The sequence below is a fragment of the Crocodylus porosus genome, unplaced genomic scaffold (genome assembly GCF_001723895.1).
Source record: "Crocodylus porosus isolate Cpor-Errol unplaced genomic scaffold, CroPor_comp1, whole genome shotgun sequence".
Lineage (NCBI taxonomy): Eukaryota > Metazoa > Chordata > Crocodylia > Crocodylidae > Crocodylus > Crocodylus porosus.
The window spans coordinates 16555088-16573766 of NW_017728950.1; the positions used below are offsets into that span (position 1 = coordinate 16555088).

The 18679-nt window shown below is 44.6% G+C and overlaps 1 protein-coding gene across 1 annotated transcript; it reads right to left on the reverse strand.

The window, feature by feature from the left end:
* Positions 1-2193: 2193 nt before the first annotated feature.
* On the reverse strand, positions 2194-18679 carry GRHPR (glyoxylate and hydroxypyruvate reductase). Its single transcript, XM_019555228.1, has 9 exons — positions 18584-18679; positions 13582-13712; positions 12324-12396; positions 11637-11753; positions 10740-10828; positions 9476-9580; positions 8441-8576; positions 6806-6936; positions 2194-2461 (listed from the first exon to the last, which is right to left on the reverse strand). Exons 1-9 carry the CDS (start codon positions 18646-18648, stop codon positions 2340-2342), a joined length of 969 nt encoding a protein of 322 aa, XP_019410773.1. The 5' UTR covers positions 18649-18679; the 3' UTR covers positions 2194-2339.

The following is an 18679-nucleotide window of genomic DNA, read 5'->3' on the forward strand; positions in this document are numbered from 1 at the left end:
TTCCATCCCTGACTCCCCACGGAAGATATTTAGCAAGTATCTTCTAAAACCACAGGATACTGTACCAAGAATTTCAAATTTTTGTGTGGAAGAAGCATTTTTTGGTGATTTGGCCACACAGTCCATTTGCCTAAAACATAATCATGTCTACTGTAGGCACCAAAACCAGTAACGGATTCTCATCCCTAATGCATGTAAGAGAGTATCTCCTCAGACATCACAACTACCTTTAGATTTTATTAATGTCGCAAATTTCTTGGGCAAATACAAGAGGGCACTGGGCGTGCACACTGTTAACAGGCAAGTGCTTTACACACAAATTCACTTCTATCCTCAAAGGAGAGCTGGTGGCTCATGCACCAATCCAGCTAATTAAATTAGCAAGTACAAGCTTTATTTTAAAAGATGTGGTACCAGTCCTGTGCTTATGTGATGCCATCTTGATTGACTACCTGGAGATTGAACCTAGATGCTCTGAGCTAAAACTGAGTATTTGACCCCAGTATTCTTTCCTGCCATGGCAGGGGTTCGGACTAGATGATCTGCTCAGGTCCCTTCCAATCCTAGAAACTATGAAAACTGAGTCACTGCAGCTTGAGTTAGATAGCCAGGTTCTTCAGGTGTGAGCTGTAACAAATCCATATTCCCTGCCCATTGGTCACAGAGTAGAACACCAGGGATCCGCATTTTCCGTTTCCCATGGAAGAACGGAGAAAACCATGGATTCCCTGTTTTTATCAGAGAAAACGTGGATTTCCGCTTTTAGCAGAGAAATCTGCAGATGCTTCACTTTTGCAAAGAGCTCTTCTAGGCTGGTACAGCTCCAGCCTGCAAGAGCTGATTGCAGAAAGGGAGGGAAACCCCAAGCCCTGCCCAGACAGGGAGAGAAAGGGGGGAAAGGTGGGGCCTGAGCCTCTGAGTCAGGTAAGGCTGGGCTCAGGCTTAGGCTAAGACTCACCCTTCACCCTGGATCCTAGAGGTAAGTGGGGCTTGGGGGTTGTGGGGCAGGGCTGGGGAAGGTGGCTTGGGGCTGAGGGAGCAGGGGGCGCTGCTGGCCCCAGGCAGCACACTACAGCTGGGAGCAGGGTCAGGGAGTGTGGGCCGGGGTGCCCCGCCCTCCACATGTGCCAGCTAGCCTGCCAGGGGTTCACACATGGAGGCTACCACCACCATGCCCCACACTGCCTTCCTGTGCCTGCCTGCACGACTTTGCAGGCAAGCTATGTGGAGCACGGTGTGGTGGTGCCCGCTGTGTACAGGCCGCACATATGCTACCCAGGCGGCTGGCCAGGGGAAGCGGGGCTTGCATACGGCCAGCTGGACGGCTCTGTAGCAGTGGCAAGGGATGGTGGCTGTGGGGGGCAAGAGGTGGCTCACATGTGGCGGCTGCTGCCACATGGTGGGTGGTGGGGGTGGCTGCCCAGCTAGCTAGTGGGGAGCAGGGGGGGTTTGCACACAGCAGCCACCACCATCTGCACCACCGCTGCCACTTGTCTGCAGACCCAGGCCCACAGACAGGGGGGCTCACATGCAGCACCGCTCCACAGGCAAGCAGCAATGGTGTTGGCTGCCATGTGCAAGCCCCCCTGGCTCTGCAGACAAGCAGCAGCGGTGGTGTGAGGTGGTGGTGGCCACCATGTGTGAAACCTCCTGGCCCCCTGCTAGCCAGCTGGGCGGCATCCAGCCACCCCCACCCCACGTTGTCACTGCTGGTTTAAGGAGCCATGCCCGCAGACGGGCGTGGGGCGGCTTGCACATGGCGGCCACAGCCACCACCACACTGCCACTGTCACTCTGTTACACACTTTTCCAGGGGCATCAGGAGGGCTGTGGAGGCTATGGGGGGGGAGTGTGGGACACCAGCAATGCTGGGGGGGCCTTTAATTTTTATCATGGATTTTGGGTTTTTAATCAGAGAATTTGTAATTTTTAAGCACAGAAAACTAGGATTCCTGATCACGACAGCCACTCTTGAAGTTATGAAAACTGTAGTGTTTTGCTAAATTAAAACCAGAAGTCATCCACTAATCATGCTCATTGTGTTTTTTCGGGATAGGCCCACTGGACCCAAAAGAGGGAGCATTTTTCCTGGATGCTCCATTTCCATCTACCTGGAGCTCTTCCATTTAACTGCTATGGACTGCACAATAACCATCATGCTTCCACATAGCCACCACAAGAGTTTCTTGTTACTCAAGCCTCGTTTAATATTTTCTTATTTTCAGGATGACACAGACAGATATATCTTTAGGGTTAAAACACGTCAGGAGCTGCTAAGTTTCTCCAGGTTACTCTGAAGTTATGACCTTGCTCAGCAGGTGATGCTATCTGGCTTTCCTTCATAAATGGAGTTCACTTGGCATGCTTTCCCCTTTCAAACCAGCCAGGAGGTTGTTGACAGCCAACACAGACATGGCGCTCCTAGTAGCATAGGTGGCACTTCCAATGTGAGGCAAAATCACTATACAGGGGAAAAGACAACAAATGAGACGGGTGCGCTTGTTACACTATCAGGTGCACTTTTGTTTTATGGTATTGTCGTGCTACCTCTATGTAACTCATCTCTGTGTGGGTGCGGTCTGGGAAGTACTACTGGCAAACCAACAATTTCCCGTGTACTGGTTTCAAAGTCTGTGAAATGCAGAAGAGGCTGGGGACCTCACCCCAGTCAATGTTGATGAAAACTGAGTTAAACCGCGTACACCCCAGGGAATTATGCAATTATGCATGCGTGTAATTTTGTGCATAAAACGTATGACTGCACATAATCACATAATATCATGTAATTTCCCGGGGTGTAGCTGGTAAGTGGGAAGGGGAGCTTCTCCCTGCAGGAGGCAGGGGAAGGGAGGAATGGGCATGGGGTTTGTGGCTTGGTGTGGCCCCCCCCTGCCACATGCCCCCCACCTGCACAAACTCCCATACCCACACCTACCCAGAAACCTCACAACACCCCCATACCTCTTCACAACTCCCACAACACATGCAACACTCCCCCCAACCACATCCCACCCCCCAAGCACCTGCATACATTTCTAAAGAAAGTTCAAATAGCGTTATATTTAATTTGTTAAAAAATGTAATTAATTTTGCATAATTTTGAATTGTTCAGTACATAATTCCCTGGGGTGTAAACTGGAGTCAGTGAGTGTTTTGCTGTTGACTTCAACATGGCCAGGATTTCACCCCATGTTTTCAGATTGACAATCTCCACACAGTGTGGTCTACTGATTATTTCCACTCTAGCTACCTATGAAGTGAAGTGCAACACATCTCATAACAAGAGAATGAAAGACAACTTTCAAAACATCATTGTTCTGGCAGTCTCATAGCTACTTGCACGATAGGTCTGTCAGCAAAGTTGATAATACATATAAGGGAGATAGAGGGCGGAAAGTCATCAAACCCTTCTATGTAGTATAAAAGCCACCTCTTCAAAAAAACTGAAATTACAAATAGTAGGAACAAATCCTAATTTCATGTAAAGGACTAAATGTATACAATATAATTATAAACAATAATGTTAACATTTGAAGACGGAGAAGTGGGAGAGCTAGGTTCTAGTTCCCGCTCCAGTAACTGCTTACAATAATTAGAACACTATCAACTGGAGAGACCAACAGCTCCTGCTGTCCCAGGATGTCCTACAATCTGGTAGTTAGGTACTCCCCTAAGAGGATAGGGTGTGGGTTCAAATCCCTTCAGGCAGAGAAGGGAGCTAAATATAGATTTCCCACATCCTGCCAAAATGCTCTAGCCACAGAGCTATAGTGAAGAAGGGAAAACAATGACCTCTTCCTCCTCTTCTGTCATGATTTGGCCTCATTTTTCCCCCCAGCTGAAGCTTTTCAGTGAATTAGGAGCTGAATTTGTAAGTGATTTCAATAGGACTGAAACTACACTTTTTTGGCCAATTCACTTTGCACTGAAAACGTTTCACTCAGCTCTATTCAGAGGCAGCAAACACTCTGAAGTCCCTGAGGTCTTTTTGAAAATCCCACCCATTGTGATCATTTAAGAACTTTACTAAAAATGAGGCACGTCTTGATTTGATTAAAAAAAAGCCCAAGAAAAAGATGGTTAAAAAGATGATTTACAATAATGCTAACATTGCATTTTTATATCACAGAGATACAACAATGTGCAGAGAATTTTCATCTTGCAGTTCTAAGAGGTATTTTTGTTATACAGATTTTTCTTCTAAGGAAATGTACTTTCTTTAAAGGGGACAGGCAGATTTTGGACAACTTGTTTATACTGACAATAGTTGGGGGAGACAAGGATTTTGGCAAAAGAAACGGGCATACAGTATAAACAAATCAAAATATATTTGTAAAATTTCAAAAGAGCAAAATATACTGGTATTTGAGAATGGAAAGTACTAAAGTTGCCAGCTCAAATGCATCATTTCAAGTGCTAGAAAGAATACTCCGGTAGATCAGAAATAGTATTTAGGGGAGGAAAATGCAGTTTCACATTTTAATGATTAACAAGGATTGGAGTAATAAATAATCACACCAAGTTACCTTTTAACTAGAAGCCAACATTTCATTACCTCCTTTTATATAGGACATGTTTCTTGCTGTTTTTCTCTCTCTCTTTCTCTGATACTGTATTATCTATAATAGCTCTCATCACCATTGTATCTAGGCACATTACTATCATTAGTGGATTTAATGCTCATGGCTCTCTGCCCCATAAGGGAGGGCAGAGCTATTGTTTCCTTTTACAGATGTAGAACTGAGATATAGAACTGTTTAAGTGACTTGTCTGAAGTCACACAGGAAGTCACAGTGTATGAGAACACTAACCAAACCTGGCCCACCTGGTTCAGCAAGGACAGGGGCAACTTTTCCAGCTCTGGGATGGAATGACTCACTCCAGGTCAGAAGCAGGTGGAAGCACAGGCACTAGGACCCAACCACCACTAGTGCTTGTCCCCAGGGCAGCTTGGGGAGAACACTTGCAGCTCAAGCACCCCAACACCAAATGCTGCCAAAGCTTAGGCTGTGAACATGGCCAGTGACTGACTGATTGCACTGATCAGTGCAAATGATGGACCTAGGAAATGCATGAGTTATTACAATACGTGCTTAAGCTGGTATACAATCAATAAGGTTGCATTTAAATCTTAAGTAGTAGCCTGGGGAAGTATAATAAAAATCTGTTTATCAAACCACTAATATTATATTAGGCCAAGAATGAATGGCTGCTTTTTGGAAAAGTGTGTAACAACAACTAAAAGTAATAACTGATTTTTTGATAACAACTGAGTTGTACATAGTCAGCTACAATTCAATACAATAATAATGTGTCTTTGTTAACCTGTCATCAGCTTTGGGCACTTTCAAGAAACTTATGCTAAACTGCAGACATGTGGCTAAAAAGCAGGCCACAAAGCCTGTTTCAGACTGAACTTTTCCAGATGTTACAAATGGCCGAGTCAGCAAAGTAAAATAAACAGTACACAGCAAGTAGTATTCCCAGATAGTGAGGGAGAGAGAAGTCCTCTCTCCCAGACTTGTACTTTTCCCAAGGACACAGGCCACAGCTTACTAGCATCTTCCAAGTCCTACAAAAAACTGGTTCAGTCCAGTTCCCAAAGCCTCAGTGAAATAAGAAATGTGAATGACACCAATCAGAATATTTATTAAAATAAGCTACGTATAACTATTGGCTGCAAAAAAAGGGAAATTTGGGGAAGGCCTCAGCAAATTCAAGACAAGCTTCTGCAAGCCTGCACCCCAACTTCCTCTTCCCTCCTGTGTCTCCCCCCAGCTGGTATAGGGTGCAAATCTGTATCGCTCTGTTGTAGACAGCTAGACAGGCACAAAGTCTTATTCTTATGCTTTCGGGTGTACTCAATACAAGGTTAGAGTACAGACCTGTCTCTTGCCTCTTTATCAGACATGGATGGTAGTAATACCTTACCTGTTTAAGAGGGAATGGATAATCACTGGGAAATGCGATTGCATCTTGCTTTGGTGTATAAAAGGGTAGTCAGTAAAGGAGTTGAAACTGTCCCTGAATTCTGTGTCTGAGATTGCAAAGAAGTCCTGATCAAAGATAGGCTGGAGTCTTGTATCTTGCACAGCACCGAGCTTTTGGTAACAAAACCCCATGTCTGCAGGCCATATCCAATGGCTCTGTGGGCTGTTGAGCACCCTTGCCCACAGCATATTAATAAAGCTTCTAGTTTCTTTTTAATTAGAGAGAAATGGGCCTTATATTATGGAATGATGCACTACGCAGCCTGCACTCCCTTTTCAAAAGCAAAAGTTTATATACTGGGGGATTTTGGCACTCAAAGGGTTGGGCAGTAGCTGAGCAGGGATTTGAGGGTCTCAATTTCAGATTGCAATGCTTATGGGCACGCAAGCCCCTTTGTGAATCTTGCTAAGTTCTCAGTTGATGAAATACAGACTGATCATGGAGATGTTTCAAAACGAGCCACTAAATTCCAAATTATGTAAAGTCAGTGCAGAGGTTGATTCTCACTGATGACAAGGCTTCCCCTCCTCATTGATCTTTGTAGCACATGATGGCTCAGTGCACAGAGCACCTCGCTTTTCCCTTTCCTGTAACTTTTACCCCTCATCTGAAACCATTGCTAGCCACCACCCTGCATATCCAGAGGCACATAGATCCCTGGCCCTAACCACTGAAAGCCCACAAAAAGTGAGATATGTGGGAAGGTGAAAAGAAGCACCTCCTCTCCTAAGATAAACAGTTGCCTGTAAACACAGGAGGTCTCTGTGGATCAAAAAAGCTCTTGCAACCCTATTTTCCTAAGGCAGTAGCTTACCACAGTTCTTCAGGGAAAGAAGAGGGTGTTCTGTAGGCAGCGGCTCCGGGGTTGTGACATCCAGACCAGCAGCTGCAATCTGGCCACTGACCAAGGCTTGGTACAGGTCATCCTGATTCACCACAGCTCCCCTGAAAAAGCATGGGTTACAAACACTAGTTCCCAGTCTGCAGACACTGGCAAACATCCTTAAACTTGAAGATGTGCAGTCCCTTTAGCTTCAATGGAACTAAACTGGCAGGGAAAGGCCCTTAGGGAGCTAAGCACTGTATGTCACTTGTTAGTCTTGTTTAAGAATCAACACAATTGTCTGTTCTGGGTTTTTTTTTTTAAAACAGCTGCAACATATTAGTGAAACATTTCCCGTAAACAGGTATGAACTCAGATATTGTCTTCTTGGCTGGCAGTAGCATTTAAATTCTGTTTGGCCACAAACGAATTTTAACAGTGGCTGATGACCAGTTAACACATCTGTAGCCTCAAGAGAGCTATGACGTAGTCTCTGGCCAATGCCCACACCGTTCAGGGTGGCTCTTGTAATGATGGGGCCATGTTCACCCTATGAGGGGCTGGGGGCAACCCCTCAGAGAGAAGACTGTGGTTCCACAGCTGAGCAGCACTGCTTAGTGGCTCAGCTGTGCCCACCACCCCCTGCCCACAGCTTGCTCTCTGCCACCGAGCTAGCATGCTGCTCATGCTGGAGGTCACTAGACTATGTACAGGCTATTGGCTAACTGTTTAACTACTGTAACTGGAAGAGGTTAGAAGACAGTACTTCAAACAATATTTACATCCCTAGCTGCAGCAGGCCACGGGGTGGGGAAGGACGTTAGGAGTGAGGGGCACCAGCATATCACGGCTGCTCAGTACCACAAAGCAGCATTGGGGTAGGGAAGAGGAGGACGACAATGACAGCCGCAGCCGCAGCCACATCCTGGTAAGCAAAGGGAGCAGGGGGAGCGCTTATTTTCCATGATTAAAAAACCAAAATCAAATGTCAAAATATATAGGTATTTAGAATTTATTATTATGATTGAGGCACCAGTATGCTTCCAAATTGTTTTAAAATTATAAATATATCTGTGACAAACTGGCACCACAGACTTCCTAGTGCCACATTTCTTGAACTCTCTACGTTTCCTGAAGGACTTACTGTATGTCGCAGTCAGCTAAGACTCTGGAACAATCTTTTTTTCTACATTTTTCTACATTCTGACTACCAAAAAAGGTGTGTGTTTTACCTGGGGGTGTATGTGAAAAAATACAGTAATATGAATGTCATTTGGGCTTCTTTTAGAATCAGCTTTTAACTGAGGAGAGAATCCCAAAGGGCAGCCACTCTTCAACTTTCAAAAACGGTCATAACCTGATCACATTAACCTTCCTGCTTCTCATTGAGAAAAAGTGCGTTTTCTTTTTTTAACTCCCATCTAACAAGAAAATGGCAGACAGCCATGCTACAAAGCCAAAAAACAGCCCCCAAGAGCTTCTGCTCTGAGCCAACATATATACTCATGGTCAAGACAATTACAAAAGAAACCCTTGAAATCCATAACACCTGGATGTCTGCATTATCTCTATGACTCTTTTCACTTGCTATTTAGGTTCACTTGAGTGACAGAGTAGCACATTCACCTGCTTGTGTTGATGAACACCGATGTTTTCTTCATTTTGCCGAAGAAATCCTTGTTGCACAATCCTGCTGTATCAGGAGTTAGGGAACAGGTCACAACAACAAAGTCCGACTCCTCTGCTAGCCTAGCGAGCGGAACTGAATGGAAAACACAAGCATCATGAGTTCACTTAGAGGTTTCACTACTCTGAGATCTATCCCACTTGCATCAAACAATCATCAGTGAGTTACTATTGCCTAAGAAGATCTCATTAATCCCACCCCAGTAACCAGAAGAAATCAGGTTGACAGCTGAGTGCAAAAACAACATCTGGACAAGGTACTATGTTTGCATGGGCACCACTTCTTTGCTTTTAAAGAATTTAATTGATAAAGTTTCCTCAATTAAGAAAATAAATTTACCAATTCTTGCCAGTTTACCAATTCTTGCCATCCCGGAAGTGGCTATAGTATATATTTCAGGTGTAGCATACATAGCAAAACATCACCTTTATATTTTAAATGAACAGTTAAAAGTTTTGTAAGCACTGAAGATGAATTTAATAGATTTTACAACTTTCACCAAAGGATGGGATGAGGAATATGCAGATTACACTGGATTTGCAAAGAAAAGAACTAACCCCAACAGTAACTGCTATTTTTGTAATTGTTTATTTTTCACAGAGGTATATCAGAGCCAGGCAACACTGCAGGATGATGAAAGGAAAAGTCTGTCCAAAAAGTCTGTGCATTATACTGAGTGCATGCATTACTGCTGATCAGAAAATAAAGACCCGATATCAAAATTAAGTAATCTGGGGTAAAATCTTGGCCCTGCTTGAAATCAACAAGGCCAAGATTACACTCTTGCCATTGTCAGCACTTTTGGCCAATGAGATATGGACTGTGGTTTGCTCAATGCCTCTAGTTTTTCATCCTTACAGCATGAACAATGTCATCCCTGCATCATCTCCTTTATTTTGTTTGCTGTTCTGCAGGCATGAAGAAAGGTCTGGAAAGAGATTATTTGCTCTTCCAACTCGATTGGCGTTTCTTACCAAATTCAGCTTCAAACTCGGCAGCACCCTCTGGTTTCGGATGACGTCCAGCATATAGAAATCTCTTGACCCCAAACGGCTTTAGACGGTGTGCTACTGCCTGTCCTAGAAACAGGAGGTCATCTTTCTGTAAGCTTGGGATAGCCCCAGCAGAGCCTGCCTTCCCCAGCACATGGGTAATCAAACACCTCAGCAGCATTTCAAACCAACCCATCTCCTCAGCTCTCTATCAGATCTCTGTTGTTCCAGCATCTTTGGACAAGACCACAGGATGCATTCCACTGTTCGCTCAAGTACAATGAAACTAATCACTTCTTGAGAGATTATTTTAAGTGCCCCAGCTGGAGGCTGCTGTACCCTTCCTGCCAAAGTTTCACATCTGTTAAGAAGATAAAGTGCTCTCATTAGTTCCAGGGGAAAGTGAACATGTTTGTAGCAAAGGTAATCATAGGCCATTAAATCTGAAGTTACATTAGAGAGCAAATTTTAGGGAAGAAAACGATTCCATGACCAACTCCACAAGCTAATGGACAAACCGGTCCTCCTCTCTACCATGGACTTTGGGATGTTTACTTAACTGAAACACAGTTCTGTGGTCTTGTCCAATGGGAAGAGTCCAGTTTGTCTGGTTTCTGATAAAATGAAATACACAGAGCTCCTGGAGTTTAAGATCTAAACTTGAGTGCAGTCAAATCACTGTTGGTAAAATGGAGTCTTTTTTAATCTCCTCTTATTCACCCTCTGCATGTTAGGGCAGAGGCAAGTGGGAGCAATCCATCAGTTTTGGGGTTAAATGTCTTTCTCTAGCAGTTCTTGTCCAATGCACTCCTATTTTTTATTTACTTTGTTGTTTCTACAAATGCCCTGGCATTGCTATCACAAAGATAAATATAAATGTATTAGTATAACAAGACATGAACTCCTATGGGTTAAAGCATAGATATACTCAGAGCAAAACTCAGAGTAACCACATGGGCTAAAGATTACAACGAAAAATTGTCAGAGTAATGAGAAAGAGAACTCTACAGGCAAGGATTCTTCCTTCAGAGCAAGAAGCAGCAGATAAAAAAACCCTCAATGACAGAAGAAAGTTTTAACAGGGATAAAGAACTGAGTGGACTATTAAAACTACAGACAGATTTAGACTTATTTTTCACTAAAATAAGTAGACTTATTTTTACTGATCACCAAATTAGGTATTTTAATCAAACACCAAACTGAACCCTCCTCCATCCCTAAGAGAGATATACTAAGACACAGTTACCTATTCTTCCCAGCCCTATGATCCCGACAGTGCTATCAGACAACCCATATCCACACATCCAGAAGGGCTTCCATGTTGTCCAGCCACCACTATGACAGGAAATAACATAAGAGCAGAGGTGAGACAAGAGCACAAGAAGATTCCACCTTATGTACTGGCTTGGGGTCTAGATATGAATGACACGACAAACTGTGAATGGCATAAATGCAGTACGGATAGTAACCTGTGTGTCATAAGCATGCAAATGGAGATGTTTTAGGGGCCTAGAAACATGAAAATGAATAAATGTGAGTGACTCTAATGAGCAGAGACACGAATGTCTGCATGGTTCCTGCTTAAAGCTACCTTTGCACTCCCTTTCAGGGGCCTCGGTATAGATTAGATAGACTTCAGGCCTGATCTAACTTGTGCACTGTTACTGAAGCCTTCTGGGAGCAGCTGCACTGCAGTGACCTCTGGTCATAGGCTCAATGCACTTCCTACAGTAGGGACTAGGAACAGGGCTGCTTGTTTTCTTCTGACCATGGAGACAGCCTACATAATACAAGGGGACTCTTAGGGAGGCAAGTCCAACCACCTTTAAGGCTTCTTTGCACTACTAGATACTCTCTATCTGCATCCCTGCATTAGAACAGAAATTTAGGCCTTACAGTTTATGCCTAGACAAACAGACCTAACTAACTGGGATCACAAGATTTCAGCTACTGTAGTGTAAATCCAAAGTAAGTGTAACATGCATGGCCTCTTCTGTATCTATTTGACCTCATTCATGCATAGAGTGCTTTTACAGGGGTATACTGTTCAGCACTACACTCATAACTCATTCCAGGGGGTTGTTCCAGATTCACAGTGAACTTCACAGGACTCAGAGCCCAGTGCTAGACTGCAAATACTCACTTCTTCACTTCCTCCACTGATTCTGGCAGCCTGCGACACGTGGCTAAGAGCAAAGCTACTGTAAGCTCAGCAGTAGCATCTGTCAGTATGTCCGGGATGTATCCCACACGGATCCCACTGCAATCCAAAGACAGCACTGTGTTGTGCAAGGGACAACTCACAGCAATCCAACTGCCTAGCTTATTTACATCTTGATCAAAACCTGTTTGTGCTGTGTCTAACTCTTTCAGGTATTTCTTCTACAAAGGTGTTTACATGCTTCCCACCCTATCACCACATTATTGGAGCATCTCACAAACAACAATGAATTTATCCTCACAAGCCCCTTGAGAGGGAGGGAAATGTATCATGCCCATTTTACAGATGGAAAACTGCCACACAGCAAAATTAAGGTCAGATCCTAAAGGTATGTAGGTTCCTAACTCCCACTGACATAGTCTTTCAGGATTGGGACCGGATTGGGACCTAAGTGACTTGTCCAAAATCTGTGCAGAACCAGGGAATAGAACCAAAATCTTTTGGAGTTCCAACTCAAGACTTAAACTAAAAACTAGTCTTCCTCCTTTTGAGTTTGGTTTCACTGAACTCATGACTACTTAATTCATCAGATGACAGGGTAGACACAGAACACATCAGAAGAAAGTAAATTCCATATTTAACAGCTGCTACAAGAAAAGTGAACTTTACCGCTTCTTAATTTCTTCCAGAGCAAGATGGTCAAATCCTGCAGACATTGTGCTGATGACTTTTAGGTTGGACCCTGCAAAATACAAAATTGACAGCTCAAAAACAAAGAAGCCTGTTTAAAGAACACCAAAACAATGAAAGCACAGACCTAGGTGACAGGTAGCAACCTGTGGATTCAAGTTTGCACATTTTTAACTTTCTATAGTTACCAGCAATACCTAGGAGGGCTGAACTGAAATAAGTTAATAACAAGGAAAGATACCTCTGTGTCGGGTAGTTCACCATACATACTTGGTGGCATTTTGTGCACAATCAGTTTAACTCTCCCCTTTATAGTCAACCTGTTTTCTCCTGTGCCAAGATTCAGTCTTATGATAATCTACTTTGTTAAACAGGCAAAAGAATCATGTGAGCCTCACGACTTCTGTCCAAGCCAGAAAAGATTTTTGGGTGAGATACCGTGAGACTTAAAAAAAAAATCTCAGAGAATTTAATACAAAATCAGACTCTTCTACCTGGAGTCAGAAGCTGAGCCTGGACATCTTCTGGAAGCACTAAGATGTTCTTATCTGAGCAGGCATTTAGGAAGCAAGGCTAACTTGGGATACCACTTCAGGTGCTGTTTTATATCTCATTTTAATACTCTACCTGAATTTGTAAATTAATCTTCTTCTTATCAGAAGCTGCCTTGAACCTTTGCTTGGAAAAGAATTATATATATCTAATAAATAAATTAAAATGCTTTTAAAAAATACTTATAAGACTTTTACCAAAAAATTGATATTTTTGAAGAGTTATGAGAATTGGCAGCACCCTTAACTAGGGAAGATCCAGGGCTGGTCCTTTATTAAGAGATTTCATCTCCATTCCTAACTCTGCTTACATCTTTGAGCCCTATAATCTTATTTGAGCAGAATGAGGAAAAGTGGTTATTTAGTGGCTATTCTTCTGGGGAAATCATTTTTGGATAGGGAAGGTATTAATGTAAAAGGAAAAGGACAGAGAGAATTTGGAGGACACTGGGATAGTGGCCAAGGCCAACTTCACATCTTACCATCCTCACATATGTGACAGAGGAACAGGGTAAGATCAGTAATACTGAGCTTAAGGAGTTGTATCAAAGCATGGTAGCAATGGGGAACACAGCTAGCCAGCAACAGGCTGAGACCTGGGTGTCATGGATACCCTTCAGTACCGCAGTACATTCTCAACTACCAAAGCCATTGAAGCCTCTCTTTCTGAGCATCGCCATACCCACCTGCTGCATCCAGGACTTCTTTGTCTATCCTGTCTGACAGAAGACAGAGCAGCCCATGTTTTCCAGCTACCCTGGCCAGCAGTTCTGACTGTGGGATAGGTTCATCTGAGTCCCATTGTTGGATGGTGCAGCTACAAAGGACACAGAAAAGTCACAATCGTGTTAACACAAAAGACAAAGGTTTCCTGCCATTGCAGTGCCCCGTTCCAGGTGGTTTTACTGCATTTAGCAAAGGGTGGGATGGAAAGCAGAAAAACAGAGGGAAAAACACTATTTTAAGGCAAGAACACTGGGGTCCTTCCTTTCTTGCCCTGATGATTTCTCTTTCCCAGGTTGGTACTAGGGCTTAATTACAAAAACACACCCAGAAGGGCTGTGCAAAATGGCTATGTTTTGTTTCTGTTTTGGATTTGGCCGTTTTGGAGGATAGTGATTTGTTTCGGCATTTTCGATCACTGTTCTGTTTTGATCTGGCCAGCTGCTGTGTAAGTGCCAGGTGGGGCATGGGGCAATCCCCACTGCACCCACTGCATGGGGGGGAGGGCGTGCTGTGCCACAGGACCTCAGAGGCCCTGATCACCACTGCTACAGCTGGTGAGTGCAGGGTTTTTTTTCTTTTTTAAGTGCTGGGAGGCTGGAGTCAGGTGGCAAATGGGGCCGGGCAGGGCAGCTGTAGGGGCTTCTCTTGTGCGTCCTCCAGCTGTGCCTGCTTCTGCCTCGGCCGGGGAAGCTGCGGGAAAAGCCCCCATGGCTGCCCTGCCCAGTCCCATTCCCTGCCTGGTCCCAGCCTTCCAGCACTTTAAAAGGAGGGCTGCGGGACTGTGCTGGACTCTTCCCGGATGGGCCCCTAGATCTGCGTGCAGAATGACAGCAGGCTGCCATCCTCCCCCAGACCACTGGGAATGGAAGGGACCTCAGGGACAGATCGCAGACACTGGCCAGCTACAGGTGTCAGTATCAGAGCAGTCCTTCCCCTACACTTTTGAATTTCTGTTTCCCTCCAAGCCCACCTCTGAAACATTTCCGAAACGTTTCAGATGGTTTGGTTTTGTTTCAGAGATGTTTCAGAGCCTTCTGTTTCATTTTAGATTTTCTGTTTCGAGTGCCAAAACACCTCTGAAACGAAATGGCTGCTGAAATTTCGCACAGCCCTAATACCTAGGGTACAACGGGGCTCTCTCTAATACATACGCACCAACTGCAAGCTGATCTAAAAATGATACAACAAGTTCTTTTAGAGCTGACTAAAGTTCAAGCTTTAAAAAAGAAAAGGAAAAAAACTTAGATTTTTATTTAAGTTGTTTTTCTGTTGTTTCTTTACAAAATGAAACTGAATATAATCAAATTGCATTAAGGCCTATACTTATAACCTCTCATAACAATTAAATAAAAATGTTTTATTTAAAGCCTCTGTCAAATGCTTTGTATTGTAAGTTGTGTGCTTTTCTCCATGAAGGAAGAATCAAGAAAAAAAATCTAGTTTTTATAGACTACTTCTTGTCTTTGATTACATTTCAGCTAACATCCCAATGCAGTTGCTTGATCCAAATTGTAAACAAATCTAATAAAAAAGCAACACATCGTTTTCTAACTTAGTAACATAAAATTATTAAGACCCTGAAAATATTAAGCTATATATTTGCTTAAAATGTATATAATTATAGTGTAGCTTCCTAAGGCAGCAAAAAGATGCACCAAATCTAGTAGAATGGTTCTATTTTGTCATAAATCTACATGCTTTGATGGTTGTCAGCCAATGCGAATTAACCTTTCTTTAGGAAAAAAACCTGAAATACAGATGGAAAAGGCAGTTAAAATTGATGATTTAAACTGAGGCTTTCCACTTCACAATTTAAATCATGATTTACGCCAGAGACTTAAGCCAGTCCACTCTGCCTTCTTTCAATGACCACAGCAGTCAGCTGAAGGAGAAAGACGGATAGTGGGATTTCTTAGTGCTTACAGCTAAGAACATTTATCCTGTGACATCCTGGCAGCACATGCTCATGTGACCACTAAATTAACCCCTGGAACATGCTCTGAGCTGAGCCTCCAGCACCTGGCTGCTACTTCACTTTCAGCTCATTCATATTTCTTCTGCAGCAAGGCTGGAGTGACTGTGACCATATGATATTTGTCCCGCATCCTTTTCATTGGCTATCTATAAATTGGGAGAGCAATGCTGGAAATAGCAAGTTGCAGTGTGCCTGATATTAAGTATGCATCCAGAGCTTTGCTGGGGTCCCACAGAAAAAAATATTCTTGTCAGTTTTGCTTATGTCACTAGGATGTTAATATTACAGAGCAGCTACAGTGGCTCCCAGGATTTCTGGCTCTCCAGTGTCACAGACTCCAGGAACACCTTCTAGGACTTCCAAGCTGCTTGTCCCAGCTGTATGGCAGTCTGCAAGTTCTGAGAGCTGGGGTTGCAGCCAGGGTGCTCAGAGCTTTCCAAAACCCTGATGCAGAGGCAGGAGCTAAACCCAGGTTAGAACTGGGGCCTGAGATCCACCACAGAGAGCCTGCAAGCTCTGGCTGCACCTTCTGGAATCCCCAAAATCCCCAGCCCTGGGACAGTCCATGTGCTGGGCTTGCCCCCGAGCTGTGGTTCTTTGTACTTTCAGAGTTTCTGGTCCAGGCCCTCATGGACATACCCTGGCATGAAGACCAAGGAAATGCTATGTCCTTGGCCATGGATCAGTCTGCTAGGAATCTAGGCTACAACACAAGAGAACCTTGCTTTGGACTTGGCAACCATTCACTGAACAAGAGCTACTTCACAGCCCCAATGTGTCAGCATTTGTCAAAGCAACTTTCTTTCTTATCAGCTGTTACCTCCTAAGCCTCAACCTTTAAGGTGTTCTGACATGACCCAGTTTCTGGGTTCTCACCATCAAGACTGAGTCAAAAGCCCCTTGCTGTGGAGGGCACTCGGGTGTGGAACTGGTCCTCCCTTAGTATCAATCGAATCCATTCTTCTGTTCTTTTAAATAGTATCTTACATTTTCTTCTGGTAGCCTGCCGGGCATGTGGGAGCAACCTTCCTTAGTTCTTACATTCCCCCTATCCACTGCTGGCACCACTTAATGGTGAATTTATCTTTGTGACCCACACCCCTCTCCACCCTGTGCAGTACAGAAATCCCATCTTTTGCACTGTCGAGAGGAATAAGAGAACCAAGTGGTACGGCCAATGTCACACACAGAACGTATGGCAGAGATGGGAACAGAACACAAATCTTCTGCAACTCTGCCCAGTATCTTCATCCACAAACCATACATTCTCCATTCACAACCACATGAGAATCTCATTCTGGACCCTGCCCGATTTGCAGTTTTCAACAAGGTGGGATATGCTGCTTGTGGGAAGAATTCTGAGTCCGTCTGCTGTTCAGAACAGTGTCGACAGAACACAGGATGGGCAGGGGACTTCTGCATCATCAAGTCCAGTGCCCTCATCCACAGGCAACCATTTATCCAAAGAATCCCACATCCAGTAGTCTAGGGATACAAAGTGCAATTATTGTGACGTACTCTAACAGCCTGAAACTTCTGCAAAAGATCTGTAAGGCTACATGCAATTTAAAGAAAGAGACTGCATAACCACTTGACTCATGTGTGCAGCCCACTAGTTTTGCAACACTTCATAATTAAAGGAGAAGCCCATGCAATGAAACATTAAAAATAATCTGATATTAAATGTCTGCTGCACAGTGTGAAAGTAGTCCAGGTTTTGACACTGAACTATCAGCACTTGTGCCACTGAAGAATGCTATTCAAACAACAGCAACAGCACAGTGATGGGTAAAGACATCTTTAAAACTATGGGTTTTTCCTTGTTTGTAAACATAACATTATGGAGGGGGAACCCCCTCCCCAAGAGCTGTATTTAGGAAAGCTGAGATGTCTAGCTTCTGATAAAAGTTTGTCTTGCTTCTGAAAGGTTTTGCCTGGAAAGCACTAGATAGGAGAGGCAGTCAAAATGCTGCACATCTCAGGTTCTTCTCTAAGGGCCCTGCTACTTGCTCAAATTAAAGCTGGGTACAAACCAGCTGTAGCGCTCACTTTGTAGCTGGTTGGCTCTTTTTATAGCTGGAGTCATTTTTATGATGTGATCATTACTATGCATGTGTGGCTGGTCTACATTTATTGCAGTTAATTGTGTAATATATGTAACGGGTAGCAAGGGCCTAACTGTCAAAGCAAAGTTAACAAAAAAACCCAAATCAATCAAGTAACCCCTGGCCAAGGAAAGAAAGAAAAATGCCAACTGGCAGCTGCTTTCTACCGGCAACTGAAATGAATGCTCAAACTCTCACTGATTTCAGCTGTATGAAATGTGGACTCTGATCCTAAGAGCCGTGCTAAGGGGTGAATCTAGTGGAAGTTACACAATCACACGGCACTTTTACACTTGCGGGGGGAGGTGACACTTTAAGTAGAGCGGCTCTAAATGAAAGCACCGCGGTGTCTCCTGCATCAGCGTCCCCACGCTTAAGAATGGCACTGGGGCGACTGAATTACAACTCCTTCCACAAGCTTCAGTTCAAGCACCCCCACTGGTAGTTTTAAGCACGGGGGACACTGATATGCAAGATGAATCGAGGACTAACCGAGTCTGCTCCAACACACTGGAGCAGCCTTGGCGCTGGTGTACAGACGCCCAGAGGCCTGGGGCGGGCGGCTAGCAGGGGTCTAGTCCAGCATTTCTCCACCTCTGCAGTGCGGTGCAAAAGTGGGCCACAAGGACGTACTGCAAGAACGGCGAGCAAGCTTTAAAAATGGATTGTCCTTGAAAAGGAGAGAAGCGCGGGGGACCCTGGCTTTTCCCTTCCAGGCTGGCAGCGCCAGGGAGCCCCACACATGCCCCCGCCCACACGCGCTTGGCGCGGCCTCCCCGCAGCCTGCCGCCCCTCCACAGCACAGCACAGCACAGCACCGCCCGGCCCAGGCCCGCCCGCACAGCACCGAGGGGACGCCCGGGCCCGCCCGCGCCCCCTTACGCGCCAGCGCGGGCCAGGGCCGCGAGCCCCTCCGGCGGGAGCCGCCGCGTCACGAGCGCCTGCATCAGCCCTCGCCGCCGCCGACTCTGGCCCGCG

What these genes read in the sequence shown, in the direction of transcription:
- GRHPR (XM_019555228.1), bottom strand. Translation starts at nt 18,648, where the DNA reads ATGCAGGCGCTCGTGACGCGGCGGCTCCCGCCGGAGGGGCTCGCGGCC. An exon ending in AGAAGTCCTGGATGCAGCAG is followed by an intron (nt 12,397 to 13,581) that starts GTGGGTATGGCG and finishes TGTATTTTGCAG; the next exon opens with GGTCCAACCTAAAAGTCATC. An exon ending in TCTTTCCCTGAAGAACTGTG is followed by an intron (nt 2,462 to 6,805) that starts GTAAGCTACTGC and finishes TCCCCTGTATAG; the next exon opens with TGATTTTGCCTCACATTGGA.